The sequence below is a fragment of the Phocoena phocoena genome, chromosome 10 (assembly GCF_963924675.1).
Source record: "Phocoena phocoena chromosome 10, mPhoPho1.1, whole genome shotgun sequence".
Taxonomy (NCBI): Eukaryota; Metazoa; Chordata; class Mammalia; order Artiodactyla; family Phocoenidae; genus Phocoena; species Phocoena phocoena.
Genome location: NC_089228.1, coordinates 43,436,837 through 43,455,015, shown reverse-complemented (window position 1 = coordinate 43,455,015; position 18,179 = coordinate 43,436,837). Strand labels below are relative to the sequence as shown.

General features: G+C 44.2%; 1 protein-coding gene across 1 annotated transcript in view; it reads left to right on the top strand.

Moving 5' to 3' along the window:
• Positions 1 to 1,600: 1,600 nt before the first annotated feature.
• SCN11A (sodium voltage-gated channel alpha subunit 11) overlaps positions 1,601 to 18,179 on the top strand; it is a 68,199-nt gene continuing 51,620 nt past the window's right edge. The window contains exons 1-7 of the mRNA XM_065886438.1: positions 1,601 to 1,867; positions 5,351 to 5,469; positions 6,488 to 6,589; positions 9,678 to 9,806; positions 11,242 to 11,345; positions 15,066 to 15,233; positions 16,021 to 16,084. Of these exons, the coding sequence (XP_065742510.1) occupies positions 1,601 to 1,867; positions 5,351 to 5,469; positions 6,488 to 6,589; positions 9,678 to 9,806; positions 11,242 to 11,345; positions 15,066 to 15,233; positions 16,021 to 16,084 (953 nt within the window). The remainder of the gene's footprint in view (positions 1,868 to 5,350; positions 5,470 to 6,487; positions 6,590 to 9,677; positions 9,807 to 11,241; positions 11,346 to 15,065; positions 15,234 to 16,020; positions 16,085 to 18,179) is intronic.

Here is an 18,179-nt window from a genome sequence, read left to right as displayed (position 1 = left end):
TTAGGTCATCCTCAGTGGTTATGACCTGTTGCAACAGTTTCCAGGCTCATTTCTCCTATTCTGGCCTTCCCAACTCCTTCATTCCCCTATCCCAAGCCTATCCATTCTCACCAGGAGGAGCGATATTAAAAAAATGATAGTGTTGCTCCTCTGGAATAATAATAATAGCAATAACCCACCCTTCAGTAACACTCCGCTACCCTCAGGGTGAAGTCCATGATCTCTACTAAGGATTACAGGCCCCCACATGCTCTCCAATGCTGACTGACCATTCCACTCCTCACAATCTCCATTCTGGGCAAACAAAACCTGTTGATGGACACCATGTTCTTTTTCAACCAAGTGTCCTCGTACATGCTCTTTCCTCTCCCCCGCAACACTCTAATGTCCATTTTTTTCTTCTCTGAGACTTGCATCTCCTTCAGGTCTCAGCTGAGACATTAAAGCTTCGGTAAGCCATCCCTGATTCTGCAAAACTGCTTAGATGCTTATCCTATGAACAGACATAGCACCCTCTATTTATTTCCTGTAGTAGCATTTGTCTTACTCTACTGTAATTTCATGTCTTTTATCTGTCTTCTCCACTACAGCAGGCAGTGTAACTGTAGGGCCTGGAGGAGAGACTGAGGTTTTTTCACCATTAGTGCCTAGCACTGTGCCTGGAACAGGCTCTGAGCACATGGTTGTTGAATGAATAAACCAATCCTATGTTGGGTTCCTCATTGTAATTCCTTGGAGTGGTGTGGGAGTCAATCCTAGATTGGCATTCAGTAAATTAGAAAGGAAGAAGATGCCTGGCATGGGGAGTAAATGCATTTAACTTAAACACTACTGCTTTTTCTCAGAGTCTAGTTTTAAGCCTGAAGCTGTAGAGAAAGTCCGTGTAGAAAGGGCTGTCAGGGATAGGGGCTGGGAGAGCTATTTTCCCATGATAGAGTGACCTATTAGCTTTGGCAAATGCTTTTTGCTTTCTTGGGGTCTCACTTCTGCCAGGTCTGGGTCTCAGAAGTTAGGGAGCTGGCAAAGGATCATAGATGTTAGTGTAAATGTTCATGCCTGTGTTTATGTCTCTTTTGTTTCCATCCTGTCACATTTCGAGAAATTTGCCGACCAAAGGTGAAGACTCATGCACTCATAGTTTTGATTTTACAACCCCCAACAATGGCCCACTTGATTCCCTATTCCTTCCTCTCCTGTTCACACTGCGTCCACTTGTCTACCATCTGCAGGTCCCATTTCAGCAGTTCAGCTGGTTCAGTCTTACTGTCTTCCTTGATGCTTGGGTCTCATTTTTAGAGGCTGAGCTTCTTCTGCTCATTGACCCTGAACTCAGCTTCCCACCTATTTCCAGGTCCTCCAGGAATGATGTCCTGTTTTGGTCTCGCCTATGCCCCAAATTCTTTTTATATCCACAATAGTGGTCACCTCTTCTGACATTCTCCACAGCTAGTGAGTTCCCAGGCCCCCTCACCTCAGTCTCAACTCTTGTAGACCCCATGATATGGTGCTTGGAGAGTGGAATCTCAGGGCAGACAGTGTAATTTTCTACCTCCCAGAGCTCTCTGAGGATCTGCTGCTTGTCTCTGCCCTGAGGGTGAAGATGGATGACAGGTGCTACCCGGTGATCTTCCCAGATGCGAGGAATTTCCGCCCCTTCACTCCTGACTCTTTGGCTGCAATCAAGAAGCGGATCGCCATCCAAAAGGAGAAAAAAAAGTCCAAAGACCAGACAGCAGCAGAACCCCAGCCTCGACCTCAGCTTGACCTAAAGGTGTCCAGAAAGTTGCCCATGCTCTATGGTGACATTCCCCATGAGCTGATAGGGAAGCCCCTGGAAGACTTGGACCCATTCTACAGAAATCATAAGGTACCCTCTGTGGGGAGGCTGGGGTGTTCTAACCATATTCTAACCACCAGCTGTAATTGGCATTGCATGGATCTCCAAATATTGATCTCAGGGTATAAAGAGGCCAGACCCCACTTCTCCTTTGCTGTCACTCGCTGTCATTGCTTTCACAGTCCTGAGAATGGCTTTCAGTACTAAGTTTCTCTCTGTAATAATGCATGTCTTGGAAAAGAAGATGAATGAGGACGAGGAGCAGCAGAAGGGTAAAAGGAGAACAGAGAAAACATAAGATGGTGTCAGGAAAGAGGACTGGACTAGCAGTCAGAAAAGTTGGGTGTAGGCCATTTCAAGCAATTGGATTTATAACTTTGGGTAAATCACTTCACTTATTCTCACTTTTCTAATCAGTAAAATGGGAATAATGCCTGCTCTCCCTACATTACAACATAGGCATGCTATGGAGCCTTTAAAAACTGTAAAACTTTATAAACTGTAAGGCATTATACTGATATGAAGAATTAATATCACTGTCCATGAATGTCCATTTCAGCAACTAGAGTTTACCTTGAAAAACTCATAGGCAATAGGCTTTTTAGGCCTATGAAGGTCAAAGCCCTAGACCAACACTTGGCACATAAGAGGAGCTCAATAAATGAAGTTTAAGAATATTGTAATCAAGTAGGCACATGCAGATTACATGTAAACTCCATGCCAATATGTGATAAGCTTGCTGTTTTATCTACCTAGATGTAGGGAAATTCTAGTAAAAGTTCCTCAAAGGGGTTCCTGGATGAGGAAACGTGAGCTCAGGCTCTTCTCATGGCTGTTTGAAAGCCTGGGGCAGTGAGGAAAGTCCTCTACAGACCATCCCCTTTCAGGAAAGACTCAGAAGACCTTGCCATCATCATCTCACTATGTGATCCAGCAGAGAATGGAAAACCCACTTTGCCAGACTGAAGACAGGAAGGAAGGAAGCTGGGGAGTTTGGGGCAAGTCCTGGAAAATATGGAATGCTGAGAGCATCCTTTTTTGGCACCCATGAGAAACTGACTTCTCCAAAGAAAGATTGCCTGGTTTGTATGTCCTTGAATTGGACAGACTTGGGGTTACCAGGCCGAATGGGGATTGTGTGATGGAAGAAAGCTGGGTATGAGTGGGAAGGACAAAAAAGGGGAAAAGAGACGAAGGAACAAAAACACTCCAATATTTCTCCTTCTCCTAATGCCCCAGAATTCCAGGGGCTTCTAGGAGGCAGAGTAGTTGGAGGTGAGATAACTCCTGGAGGCCTCCTTCTGCCTCTAGGCTAGGTAGGAGATCCAGGAGGCAGGCAGCAATTTGGTGTTTTGCAGACAGTCCTGGGAGGACAGGCTCTGATACAGCTGGGGTGGATGTTCTAGGACCATCTCTTCTCAGCCTGGGTCCTCCCTTTAAATCAGGAGACATGATACTTGTTCAGAGCTCTGCACACCCATGACCTAACACGTCAGTGCTCTCAGCAGTCATGTGAGCTATGTGTGGTGTCATTTGCACTTCACCTTACAGATGAGGAGACAAAGCCTTGATGGGGAAGTGGCTTACACCAGGTCAAACAGCTAGTTAGTGGTGGAGCTGGGACTCAAACCCAAGGGCTCTTTCTGTAGTCGCAGGTCACTTCCTCTCTTTTCAAAGCTTCCATTTTTGAAGAGCTACAAGGAAAAGCGTGGAGATGTGTCAGCAAGCAGACAGGTTTAAATCATTAAAACCCTGGCAAGTGTAGTTAAATACACCATTAGTTGAAATATTTAAAGCAGTCAGAGGAGGCATTAATAAAATATCAAAATCAAAGGACATAAAATGGATAACTAATAAGAACCTGCTATATAAAAAAAATAAATTAAATTCAAAAAAAATCAAAGGGCATAGAAGTAGAGCCATATCATGCCACCTATAAATCTGGGTGACCCACCTTAGGAAGAGGTTTGCTCTCTGCCCTAAAATCGTCTTTCTGTCCAAAGGAAGGGCACAGAATCCCCAAAGTGAGTCTTAGACTCCTGGGCTCATAGCTTTTAAAGAACCCTGTGGCCCATTTCATTTTGTTACGGAGGAAACAGAAAATATCCTAGTCCACATTTTCCCTGCAGCCAGATGGCCAGCAGACAAGTAAGTTCCAGCAACTCAGTGAAGGAAGCTGATGTTTGGCAGTGGCTGAAGTTCCGGTATCTCAACCAAGGCGGCAGCTACCCCACTGTTTCTGGGCCTGGGTGACAAGACCTGTCTTTCCTGTCTGAGAATATGCTGGATTACATGTCAAGTAGTACTTTTCTGCAAATATGAAAGGAGCAATGACACAGAAGACAGGAATGACCCTAGTTCTATGAAGCCTTTTGTAACAGCCTTCAGGACATATAAGGGGACAGCCAGATGACAGTTAAATGGAAAGGGAGAGGTCTGAGGGTTGATGTTAGAAGCCTGTGAGTCATTGGTTGTTGTCCAGGTGTGGGTTCAGGCCCAGAGCCCAGGAAGACATGCAAGGAGGAAACAGGTGCAGGTTTGGTGTTTTTCAGTGGGGCCCAACTGGACACTTTGGGTGAACAGTGCACCATTTGGTGTGTCTGTCCGGGATTTGGCATCCCAGGACGTACCCACTACAGGCCAGTAGAGCCTCCAGTGATTGTGACAGATAACCAAAAACAACCACACACATTTCCATTGCCTTCTGTAGGCCCTCCCCTGCCAGTCGAGAACCTCAGGCAGATTTGCCTATGTCCAGGGAGGTGGGGGGAATGGGAGAGCAAGTCTGGGAACCGTGATGATTTTTTATTGAAAATCCTCAAGGTTAGAAGTGAATGGCAGACTCTTTCATGTAGCACAGCTCAGGCATAACAATATAAACTCTCTAGGTACCTGACTATTCTAAGATTCATTACAAAGTTTTTATTTAGTTTTATCTTTTATTGAAGTATAGTGGATTTACAATGTTGTGCCAACAAAGTTTTCATTAGTAATCAAAATAATTTAAAATAATCTGCCGAGTGTGAATGTTCAATTCTATTTCTGTCTCTTCAAGTTTTCTTCTAGTTCTTATCTCCATAAATGTATACCATGGAGTACAATACAGAGGGTTTTGTTTGACCCAGTTATTACTCTTCACCCCTTTTTTCTTTACTTGCAGGGCCCATGTGCTTCATTTCTGGGGCTTCCAGAGTATTTCACTGGGTGGACAGTCCACAAATCAACAGTTATTTTGGGAGTGAGGGATGACTTTCAATAGATCAGAGTCTTGGGACTCTGAGTGAGACCCAAGCCACATGGGGAGATCTCTTGGCTTCCAGAGTGACAGTGTAGGCTGGTCAGAAAGTACCTCTGGCTTCAGAAGACAGGTCTCCAATCAGAAGCTACAGTCATCATAATAAGATAAGCCATGACTCAACCTGTGGTTCCACCGAATTTTCTCTGAATGAACTCATGATAAAAATTGTTTGGTCACTGCATGTAATTCCTGTTGTGTTTGTTTTTTTTTTGCAGACATTTATGGTGTTGAACAAAAAGAGAACAATCTACCGCTTCAGTGCCAAACGTGCCTTGTTCATTTTTGGGCCTTTCAATTCAATCAGAAGTTTAGCCATTAGAATTTCAGTCCATTCATATCCTTTTGTTGCTTCTTTTACCAAGTCCAGGTCATGTGAAGTGTGCAGAAGCCCTAGGGGTTCACATGTTTGTTGAGTGGAAATAGCTTATTCTTTTAAGAAATACTGGGTGAGTGGCCCTGCTGTATGGCAGGGCTGTGTTGGGACTGGCACCTGTCTGGGATCCTGTGGCCTCAGAGGAGACAGGTCAAAAGGCAGGCAATTTCTTAGTGAGATGGGCAGTCTGGAAGTGGGAGTGTGGAGAGGCTCTGTTGTGCTTTGGAGGTATCAAGAATGGCCTCCTGAAGAAAGGACCATCTAAGTTGAGACCCAAATAAAGGGTAAACTGGCAACCTGTGCACTGTGTTTAGCTGATAAATGAGTCGTGCTAGAACTACAGTGTTTAAAGCTTTTTTAGAAACACTTTCTAGTGTTAAAAGTCCAGATTTTCAGGGGGTGAGGAGACACCAGGCAGTTTTAGATGGGGGGAAGGGGGGTGTGGAAAAGACGTGGGTTGGTAGACGGAAGTACTCAGGAAAACGGGAAGGAATATCTATTTAAGTTGGGTTCCCTAGAAGCAGAGCCTGAGATGGGATTCTTATTTAAGTGATTTAGTGGGGGAGTGCTCTCTGGAAAAGGAAAAAGGGAAACAGCATGGAGCAAAAGGAGAAGCCAAGCAAGGACAGGGTCTCAGCTGAGCCCACATCAGACATCAGCCGGAGCCACGGGGATCTCCAGAGCATGAATCTATCACAGAGCTGCCCCGTCTGAAAGCCAGAGGCCCGGTTTCTGTAAATCTGTCGGTCAGACATGTGGAAAGGGAGTGTAGCCCTCCAGGGTGAGGAGGCTGCCATTCAGGCTGAGGACAGTTCTTCAAGGGAGGGGACAGCTGTGGGTTGTTCTCAGCCAACGCTCACAGTTAGAGGACAGATGCTCCTGCAGAAAAGGGGCCCTGCAGGGACCCCCACAGCCTCAACTACAATAACTAATGACACATGCCATCCTGCAGGGTAGCTGCCTTAACGGCCCTAGTCACATTGTTCAGCATGTTCATCATCTGCACCGTCATCATCAACTGCGTGTTCATGGCCATGACTCGTGGGAAGGACAGCGTTAACGTAGATACTGAGAGTGCGGAGTAAGTGTTTGTCCTGCGTGCATTTGTCCTATGTTTTTAAGCAAATAAACCTAAAAGAATTATGATTACCTCAGATTTTAGCTGTGGAGAGAAGAAAAAGTCACCCATAATCCCAGATCCCCAGCACAAATGCTGGCAGAGTCAGTTTCATTTTTGTATGTGTACACTTACAATTGTCTTTAAAGGCCTTTTAAACTTACATTTGTAATAAACAGCACACATACAGATTTTATGTCTAGTTTTAAGTGGTCTTCTTTGTCCTTATGTAGGCTTAATAGGAGCCCATTTTGATGCCTATACAATATTTCATCAGGTGACTATACCATAATTTACTTAACTACTCTCGTATTTTACTACTATAAATAGCATTGCAACAAGCATCTTTTGGTATAAAGCTACTTTAAAAAAATCATTATTTTCTTAGAATAGAGTCTTAGAAATGGGTTTACTAGCTAGACAACCATGGCCCTGACTGGACACCCTAACTATGGTTGAACTGACAGTGACACACCCTAGAGGGCCTGATTTGCCTGGTGGGTTGAGGTCTCCCTATCATGGAGATCTCAAGCCCTGCTTCCTGCTGGTGGGCATGGCTGTACTCCATAGCAGATGTCATTTTGGTCCACATGTCCCACCACTGGCAGGCTTCTGCTGGAAAAGAGAGAATGGCAGGGTGGGAGGTGGAAGGCTAAATGGCTAGGCAGAAATAGCAGTCAGAGGTGGCTGTCTCATTTGCTTTAGATCTAGATGAAGACTTGCAGAATCCCACACATCTGCAATTATAGCCTTTTTTTCAAAATACCTATAATTTTATAAATTATACCTGAGTTTAAAAGATGGCATTTAAGGGCAGACATTAATTAACCTTCTGTGTTTATTTGTCACCTAAAAGGTGAGCAGTTTAGAAAAAAGCTGAAGCAGAAGTAGCTCTTGCCCAAGGCAGCCTCATGACCATTTCTGCTCTTGGACTTAGCTGCTTTGGGATTCTTCGCGTTCCCAAGACCTTAGTTCTTTAGCTTTGAGGGCTAACAATGGTTGGACATTCTACCAGAAAAGGTCCACTTCTTTTACTCTGAACCAGCAGAGTGTTCAAAATCATTGTTTCTGTCCCAGATGTGGGACCAGCGTGTGTGTGTGTGTGTGTGTGTGTGTGTGCGTGCGCCAACCAAGCATATTTTTATTGGGATTATAGCAAGAGAGCTAGAGTATTGTCTTTTGGAGGAGGAGGAAGGGGAAGAAGGGAAATAAATTAGAAGGCAGAACATGATGAAGGACTAAAGGAATAAAATGGAAATAGTTTTTTTAAAAATTGTGGTAAAATACACATTACATCACATTTGCCATCTTAATCACTTTTAGGTGTACAGATCAATGGTATTAAGTACATTCGCACAGACGTTCAACCATTACCACTCTCCATCTCCACAACTCTTTTAATTTTGCGAAACTGAAACTCTGTACTCATAAAACAATAACTCCCTATTCTGCCCTCCCCTCCAGTCCCCTGGAAACCACCATTATACTTTATGTCTCTGTGTATTTGATTACTCTAGGTGCTTCCTGTAAGTGGAATCATACCATATTTGTCTTTTTAAACTAGTTTATTTCCCTTAGTATATGACCTCAAGGTTCATCCATGTTGTCACATGTGACAGGATTTCTTTGTTTTCCTAGGCTCAATAATATTCCATTGCATATATATATATACCACATTTTATTAATCTATTCATCTGTCAATGGACATTTGGGTTGCTTCTACCTCTTGGCTATTGTGAATAGTGCTGCTGTGAACATGGGTGTGCAAATATCTCTTCAAGACTCTGCTTTCAGTTCTTTTGTATATGTACCCAGAAGTGGGATTGCTGGATCATATGGTAATTAGATTTTTAATCTTTTGAAGAATCTCCATATTATTTTCCATGGTGGTTGCACCATTTTACAATCCCACCACTAGTACACAAGGGTTTTAATCTTGCCACATCCTCACCAACACTTGTTCTTTTCTGCTTTTTTTAAAAAAGTAGCCAGCCTAATGAGTACGAGGTGATATCTCATTGTGGTTTTGATTTGCATTTCTCTGATGATTAGTGATATTGAACATCTTTTCATATGTCTTTTCATATGCTTGTTGGCAATTTATATGTAATCTTTGGAAAAATGTCTATTCAAGTCATTTGGCCATTTTTAAGTGGATTATTTAATTTTTTGTTGTTGAGTTTGTAGGAGTTCTTCATATATTCCAAATATTAACCTCATCAGATATATGATTTGCAGATATTTTCTTATAGGAGTCTTATAGTTTCAGGTCTTTTTTAAATATTCACAACATTTTTATTTATTTATTTGTTTATTTATTTATTTATTGGGTCTTCGTTGCTGTGCGCGGGCTTTCTCTAGTCACGGCAAACAGGGGCTACTCTTCGTTGCGATGCACGGGCTTCTCATTGCAGTGGCTTCCCTTGTTGTTGAGCAGGGGCTCTAGGCACGTGGGCTTCAGTAGCTGTGGCATGTGGGGTCAGTAGTTGTGGGTCGCTGGCTCTAGAGCGCAGGCTCAATAGTTGTGGCGCACGGGCTTAGCTGCTCTGTGGCATGTGGGATCTTCCCAGACCAGGGCTCGAACTGGTGTCCCCTGCATTGGCAGGCTGATTCTTAACCACTGCACCACCAGGGAAGTCCCTAGTTTCAGGTCTTACATTTAGCTCTAATCCATTTTGAATTAATTTTTGTACATGGTATAAGGTAACGGTCCAGCTTCATTCTTTTGCATGTGGATATTGTGCTTTCCCAACACCGTTTGTTGAAAAGACTGTCCATGTTGGCTGAAGCTTCTCTCAAGAATATGGCTGTGAAGCTAGGTGTTTAAAAGCAGCTTTACAACTTTATCCATGGGGCTCTTTCTCAGAAATCCCAAATACCAGAACTTGCTTGAGGACCTTACCTTTCTGAACTCTGATTTGCTAAGACAAGAATGTTAAATGTCACATTAAAATGGAATCTGACCTCATGAAGGTCATATCAGACAAATGGGTTCTCTCTTTTTCACATAGCTTATCATATTTCTTCTTGTTCTGAATGATTTGCTTTGTAGGTATATCTTCACTGGGATTTATATATTTGAAGCATTAGTTAAAATATTGGCAAGAGGTTTTATTCTGGATGAGTTTTCTTTCCTTCGAGATCCGTGGAACTGGCTGGACTCCATTGTCATTGCAACAGCGTAAGAATGTTAAGATTTTTACCAAAGAGACTAGGGGTGGGAAAGAAGCCCCTTGGCTTCCAGCAGGGCCCTGTGTAGATCCACATGACTGGCTGAGTGCAGCCAAGTAAGGCCTAGAACTGTGAGTGCAGTGCTGGTTGACACTGAACTGTACCACGTAGCCAACTGACCAGAGGCCTTCACACACACAAATCCATTTCTGGCCGCACCGTGAGGCTTGTGGGATCTTAGTTCCCCAACCAGATGTTGAACCCAGGCTCATGGCCATGAAAGCACCAAGTGCTAACCACTGGACTGCCAGGGAATTCCTCACAAATCCATTTCTAGGCCAACACTCATGATCTTACTTTTTCAGCCATTTATTTACCAAACACTGACCTGTTATGGGGCCAGGCTCTGTGCCAGATATAGGGCTTGTGATAATGAAAAAAAATATATCATGCATGGTTCTCACCCTGTTGGAGCTCGCAGGTCAGAGGGGAAGTGAGGCATTTAATGACCATTATAACCTGCAACAGTGAGTGCTAGCATAGGAGCTGTGCATGATTCCAGCTGTTAGAGCATGGAGGAGGAATTAAGGGGTCTAGAACATCTTTGTCTACTGAACGGTCACAAAGAGTTTCTCTCATGTTTTCTCCTAGAAGTGTTATTGTTTTGGCTCTTATGTTTAATTAAGTTTGTGGTCCATTTTGAGTTAGTTATTGTATATGGCATGAGGTTAGAGTTGAAGTTCTTCCTGAAGGAGATGGCATCAATTTGGCATCCGAATGATGAGATTCCAAATTCATGAGTCAGCAAAATAAAAAGCAAGGGGGGCAATGGCCCATTGCCAGCACAATAATAATAAACCCAACCTTATTTAATTTGTGCCAGCCATTGTCTTAAGCACTTTGCATATATTTTTCTGTTTAATATTCATGAAAGCCCTTTGAAGTAGTTAGTATTAATTTCAGAGTTTTACATTTGAAGGTCAATGGTCAGGTGCTCCTGGTTATTGAGAGATGGTGTAGTATGTGGGCTCTGGAGCCAGACCGCCTAGGTTCCTTCTGGGCTTGGCCACCTGGTGAGACCTTATGGAAGTGTACTGGGGCCTGGAACTTGATAGCAAGTCAGTAAATGTTTAAGTTGACTTCTGTTATCCATGGATGTAGCCACAACTGCAGTGACTATTTCAAGGAATCCTCATCTATGTCCAAGTGTAAAGGTTAGCTGAGAGCAGCCTCCTGTGCAATCTGTGGTCCATAGGGTCCATAGCAATAGAGCACTAGTGGTATTGCCAGGTCCTGACATGAAGGTGGGATTGGAAGGGGAGGTTGCAGATTTCATTCTGGTGGACACACACCTCAGGCTGTGCCTACTTGTGACCTTTGTGGAGATGTGCAGGGCAGACGCATGCCTGGACAAGCCTGGACTTTCCTTGTGCTTTGTCTTGTAGGTTTGTATCATATTCACCATATATCAAGGACAGCAGCATCAGTCTGTCATCCCTGCGTACCTTCCGAGTGTTCAGAGCTTTGAAAGCAATTTCAGTAATTTCAGGTAAGTCACTCTAACTTTCAACACTGGCTCTTAGCGGAAGAGAATAGTTAAAATTTCTCAATATGTCATGTAAACCACAAACTAACAAACTCTGCTTTATTCATTTATTTGATCATTCAACAAATATGTATTGAGCACCTAATATCCACTGTGCTAGCTGCTTGGGATATATAAATGAGCAAACAGACAAAGGTCCCTGCCCTAATGGAGTTTACATTCTAGGTGGGGGGTTGAGAGACAGACTTAAGCAGTAATTATAATAAATGAGTAAATTATATAGCGTGCTGGAAAGTGACATATGCCATGGAAAAATAAAATGGAAAAGTAGGCGATGTGGTGGCTCTTGGAAGTCACGGGGGTTCATGGAAGCAGGTTGCAATTTTAGTGGGGTGGTTAGGATAGGTATCATTGAGAAGGTGAGATGTGAGCAGATTTGAAGGTGGTGAGGGAGTTTCACAAGCAGATATATGGGAAAGAGTGTTCTGAGCATAGGAAGCAGCCAGTCTACAGACCGAGGACTATAAAACATGTGGGTGGGGCTGGAGCAGACAGAATGAGGGGCCAGGTGGTGGAGGAGGGACCACAGAGGTGAAGGGGAGGCACCTAAGTACCGGGAAGACTTGGGCTTTGCTCTGAGAGAAATGGGAGCCATGCAGGGGCTTTGAGCAGAGGAGCCATGACCTGACCCAGGCTTTAAAAGGATTACTCTGGCTGTTGTGTGGGGAACAGAATGTGCGGGAGCAAAGCAAAGCAGGAAGACCAGATAGGAGGCATGTTGGTCACCATGGAAATGTGCTGCTCAGATCTCCTGCTGCAGGGAGTGCAGTTGACTAATGGTCCCAGCTGCCCCCTCTCTGGATTCACCACTGCATTCATGTTCATGTCAAGATCACGCTTTCCCTGCATGTGGGGGCCGCTAGTGCAGGCCCACCCCTGAAGGGTATGGGACTCCTCTATGTGGGACTTTGGCTCAGCGGCTCCTCAGCAACCAGGGTGAGACTGTCTCACAGCAGCACTGCAGTCTGAGGCACTTCCTGTCTATCCTGCTTCCTTCCTGATCTCCTTTCCCAGGTGTCAGCCCTGTGTCACAGTCTGAGGCTCTCTTTGTCCCTCCACTCACTCCCTCCAGATTATTCCTCACAAGCATTTCCCCAAGAAATCTCTTGCAATCTGGTCTCAAAGTGTCTGCTTCTCAGAGGGCCCAAACTGACACAGTGGGCCACTGCCATAATCCAAGCAAGAGGTGGTGGTGCTCTCAGATCAGGCAGTGGAAGAGGAGTTGGTGAATGGTGGTCAGATTCTGTGTAAATTTGAAGGTGGAAACAAGAGAACTTCCTGACAGGTTGATTGTATACATGATATGAGCAAAAGAAGAGTAAAGGATGAGTCAAGGTTTTTTGTCTGAGGGACTGGAAAGATGGAATCATCACTGAATGAGAAAAGGAAGTCTGTGAGAGAAGCAGGCCTTGGGGGTCAGATTAGGAATCAGCTTTGCATGTGTTCTGTTTGAGATGGCTGTGAGACATCCAAGTCAAAGTACCAAGTAGGCAATTAGATATGTGAGGCTGGAGTTCCAGGGCCACAGATATAATTTTGGAGATTATGAGCCTGTAGATGATATTTAGAGCCATGGAATCTGATGAGATTACCAAGAAAATGAGCGTAGACGGAAAGTAGAAGAGGACAAAGGACTGAGTTCCAGGCACTGTAGACCTTAAAGGGGAGGGGAGAGAGGAGAAACCAGCAAAGGAGATGAGCAAGAGCCACCAGTAAAGGAGGAAAGAGAGCAAAAGTGGTCTCTTGGAAGCGAGGCAAGGAAGGAGCTCTGTGGATCAGGATGAAGCCAAGGACGGGGTTGTAAATATGAATTCCAGTTTATCAGAAATGAGGTTATTATGGCACAGTCTTCTCCTTCCCCTTTCCTCTCTTTCCTTTACCTAAAAAAACTTTATTAAAAAATATTCTCCCTCTGGACTCCTTCCTTCCCCCCTTCTTCTTCCCTTCTTCTTCTAGTCTCTTCTATCAAAACTCCAGGCAATTTGGATCTTTTTCATACAGAGGCAGTGGGTTATTTTTGGAAACTCCAGAACAACTGCATAGTGATAAAGCAGCTGGCAGTCAGAGGACACTTTACATAGAACATGCCGCTCTTTCTCTTCCTCTTTTGCAAGGTGGACCTTGGTTTCCCAGGTAGATTTAGGGGCTTTATGCCTGAGCTGAGTCCCTCATACTTCGCTTGGGTAAAATATACATTCAGGGAGACACTTAGCAGCTTTCATATTCCCTTCCTCATCTCTAAGCAGGTGAACATACTCTCCATTTTGACTCATGAAACGCATGAGATCCCTGGATGCTTTTTGGAAGGAAGAGTATGAGATACAATCTTTTATGGGACTATGTAAGAATAATTCAGGAATCACAGCTATCTTTCATCCAAATCATCTTGCTTTGGAGAAGACTCGAGCCTCTTGTTACAGATGAAAAATCAGGCGTAGATGAGGTTACACTATTTTCGTGTTTGGTGCCCCGACCATGCAGGGGAAACGTGATCTTGGCGTGAACATAAGTGCACTGGTGAATCCAGTGGATGTCCCAGCTTGGCCTGAAGTCTCCTCCTCATGTGGCATCATCCTTGGTGGAAGGTCATCTGCTGTGGGCTTGGCCTCGCATCAGATGCTGCTTTGTGTTCTCAAGTCTGCCATTCATGGTTTATGCTGATCAACCGAAACTTTGTCACTTAGTGTCATCCCACACATTACCGATGCCATCTGCTGGTTTATCTCTCCAGCTGTGCTGAGAGCAGAGCCTGTGACTCAGTGTTGTGCTGGGACTGACTTGTTCCAACTCCCCAGCAGACTGTGCACATCTTTTTCCAACTCTGCATCCAGGGACGTCATGTTGGTAGCTTGAAAACAGCTGGGGGAGAAGGGTGTATGGAGGGAGAAGAGGGATCTACACTCCGGAATTCAGCAAACAAGGACATCTGTAAATGCTGCACATGAAGACTTTCTCTGTCTCCCCTCCCCGCAAGAGCTGATTTTAAACATTTACCAACAGACTGCAAGACTATGTCCTATTTATTTTGTAACTTTGGCAGCCTGACAGTGTACCATGGACATAGTAGGTGCTTGGTAAATATATTTCTTGAATGAATTTTTAAAAACCCTTATAATAAGTAGTAATCTGAGTTTCTTTTCCTAAGACATCCTTATTATTTGGGTCCAGACAAAGCTCCTTCTTCCAGCTCCCTGACCCCCCAATTTAGCTATATCTCATGGCACCTCCTGTACCTTATAGTAGGTAATAGCTACCAAATGTGAAATACAGCTCTGCTCCTTCTCTCAGGAGGCCTCACTTTGGCCTTAATGCTGCCTGTGACCCCCAGCCGTGGAGGTGCCTGCACAACTGTCCTCAAGTTATGTCTTGTGTCTCTGTGGCATGTTTCTGCTCAAAGTCTTCTCACTTGCCCTTCAGAGCAACCCTGTGGCATCTGTAGAGCAGGATAGAGAGGCCGAGTCCTAGACCAGTGGACCACTCTGATGACCCATAGCTTCTAAGGCACAGCGTTATGGCCTCAGAATCCTAGGTCAGGCCAGTTTCTGATACCAGCATGCAATCAGACAACTTTTGAGGCCTTGTTGCTCCCTCTCTGTTCCTTGCCTGTGTCTGGTGTGTGTGTGTGAGTGGGGGGCTTCTCCCCACATCTGTACGCTTCCTCAGGTCTGAAGGTCATTGTTGGGGCCTTGCTGCGCTCTGTGAAGAGGCTTGTCGATGTGATGATCCTGACTCTCTTTTGCCTCAGCATCTTCACCCTGGTAGGTCAGCAGCTCTTCATGGGAAATCTGAACCAGAAATGTGTGAGGAAAGACTGTGGCTCTGACTATAAAGGTAAACACCCCACCTTTCACTCCTTGGTTTGTGCATGGTTAGCTTTTATTTATCCCCACTCATATGTCTGCTGATCTGCATTACAGAGTGTCTTAGGATCAAGGGATGACTTGTCCCTCTAGGGTTCTCAAGTGGGCAGATGCATTTCTTAGAGAAGTGACTCATTCTTTGGGTTTCCATGAAGAAGTAAAATCCTGAAGCCACATCTACAGGAGTGGTGTCATCTTCCATCTCTGCCCACTTCCTTGTCATGTTTTGCAGAAGTCTTCAGAGTGCCTGGCTTTGGCCAAAGGGGACCAGCAACTTCCCACAATGCCTGCCCCCACCCAAGTATTTTCTTCAATGATATTGCTCCTTTTATGTTGCACCCTCTCCACTCTGAGGTCAACCCTATATCAATTTCATGTGTCCTGAATTTTATGTGGCCATACTTTCTCCATGACTGTCCTGGTTTATGAGCTTCTCATGGGCTGACCCTGTGTCCAGCTTCTCCTAGGGGTGGTCTCTGGTTCAGTTCTATGTACTGAGAGGCAAAGTGGTGGTGGTGTTACTGCTTCCTCCTCTTATTTCTCCTTCCTTCTCCTTTTCCCTCTTTTTCTCTGGCATCTTCCTGAGGGCTTAGGCGCTAGTTCCTCTCTGGATCATTTCATTGAGATCACTTTGATCACTTTGATCATTTTGGAGGATTCTGAACCATCTGTTTCAAGCATAATCTGGCATATTTGCTATTCTTTTTCCTTTCAATGTTGTTTTTTCAAATCTGAATTTATAATTATTTCCTTCTCAGACGATTGCTTTGAAAAGAAAGATTCCACTGAATTCAGAATATGTGGCACATGGATGGAGAGCGGGTAAGATGTTTATACTCTTCATTCTATCTTCTTGAAGTGATGTGGCAGACAGTCTTTATCTAATGACTTGTAGAAGCAGTGGTGGTAGTTCTCAAACACTACTATTTCATGTGTCTAAGAAAGTTTATTTTATTTGGTTTTTTTAACATATTTATTTTTTTGGTTGTGCTGGGTCTTAGTTGCAGCAGGCGGGCTCCTTAGTTGCGGCTCTCTAGCTCGTTAGTCGCAGCACGTGGGCTCCTTAGTTGTGGCGTGCGAAATCTTAGTTGCGGCATGCATGTGGGATTGGTTCCCCGATCAGAGAATGAACCCGAGGCCCCTGCACTGGGAGCACAGAGTTTTATCCACTGCGCCACCAGAGAAGTTCCTCTAAACAGGTTTAGATGTGCATTACTAAATTAAAAATTATTTCCAAGTGTTTAAAGCAGTTCTCTCTCCTAAATTATATTGAATTTGTATCTGATGAGAAACCTACTGAAAACATAGGGATATTTTGACATTATGGAGCGGATATTCAAGGCCATCAAAGGTAAGAAAGGATGTTGTGACTGAAAGCCCCATCTAGATGTATTTCCTGTTCAATGACATGGCCCTGATGGAAGACATCTCAGCACACGTCTTCTGTTTGTTGATCTGTGACCCCCACTGCCTCTAATTGCACACACTGTTGTATGTGTGTTCATACACATTCACTTCAACAGTTAGTAGCCCTCTGACCCTTTGGGGATACTGTTCCTTCTTCCAGGATATTAGTACTCTCTGTGGTGAGAGATTCATTCAGTGAAGGTTTATTGAGTATATTTCAAATTAAGATAATATGCTAGGCACTTTGATGAAATAGACGACATTTATCTCTCAATAACAAATAGGTATCAAGGGCCAACGTTGTGCCAAGCTCTGTGTTAGGCCCTAGGAATCCAAGTACAAACAAAGGAGTGCTGCCCTCTTGAAATTGACATCTTTCAGGCAACAGAGATGTACAGTAAATTCTTGAAAGTGTGATGAATGTTGTAAGAAAGACCTGTAGATGCTGAGAGAGATAACAGAGATGTAACCCTGCCTGTAAAATTAAGGACGTCTTCTCGTGGTGGTCACAGATTCTGATTAGGTCAAACTCACAGACTTATTAGGTTTTAATACAGGGTTTATTGAGCTCTCTAGAATGATCCTCGGCAGGACATACTGCACCTACATCGTTTTCATTCAATGAGGAGCCCAACAGCTGTCACAACAGTGCTTCTTTGATCCATCATCCATGCAGGGCAGGTATGGTAACTATAAGCAAAATCCAAGGTGGGGTGGGCCATCTAAACATACAGATGCAGAAGCCTTAGTTTCCAACTGTGTGCCAGTCACAGCTCTCTCAGTCTAGGTATAGTCTCAAAGCTCAGGAGTTTTACAGTAAGCGAACTCCTAGTACATGACCTTCGACACTGATCATAACGTGGTAGTTTCCAAGGAGATGGCAGATCTGAGGTCACCTTCCCAGACAGGCCTCTGTTCAGGGCCCAGGCCTGGTTTTCAGCCTTTACTCACTGCCTCCTCTGAGGACTGACTGAGTGGTGACTACAACATGGATCTGAAGCATGAGTGGGAAGTTCTGGTGGATGAGAAGATAGAGCAAACGATTCCTGATGGTACAAATAGCAAGGATGAAAGCCTCAGGACATGAGGACATGCGGGGATAGTAAGAAGCCCAGAAGCTTGTTAGGCAGAGGGGCAGGAGACAGGAGCCAACCATGCAGGACCTGGTAGCCCATCACTGCTGAGGATTTTGACCTCAATCACAAAGGAAACAAGACCTGATCAGATTAGATACTTTTAAAACTCACTTATGTCTGCTACATGGAGAATGGATGGATAGAGTAGATGAAGCAGCCACTTAGGAGGCTATGTTAATACAGATGAGAGTCACGAAGCTGTTCAGTGGAGATGAAGAGAAATGGATGGATGAATCCCAAAGACGTTTAGGAGACAGAAAGAACAAGACTTGTGGATTGAAGAGGGGTGTTGGCATGTATATGTCTGTGCAAATGCACGTGTAGGATAGTGGTGAGAAGTGCAAAGGGGAGAATAGAAAAAATCAATATAGAAT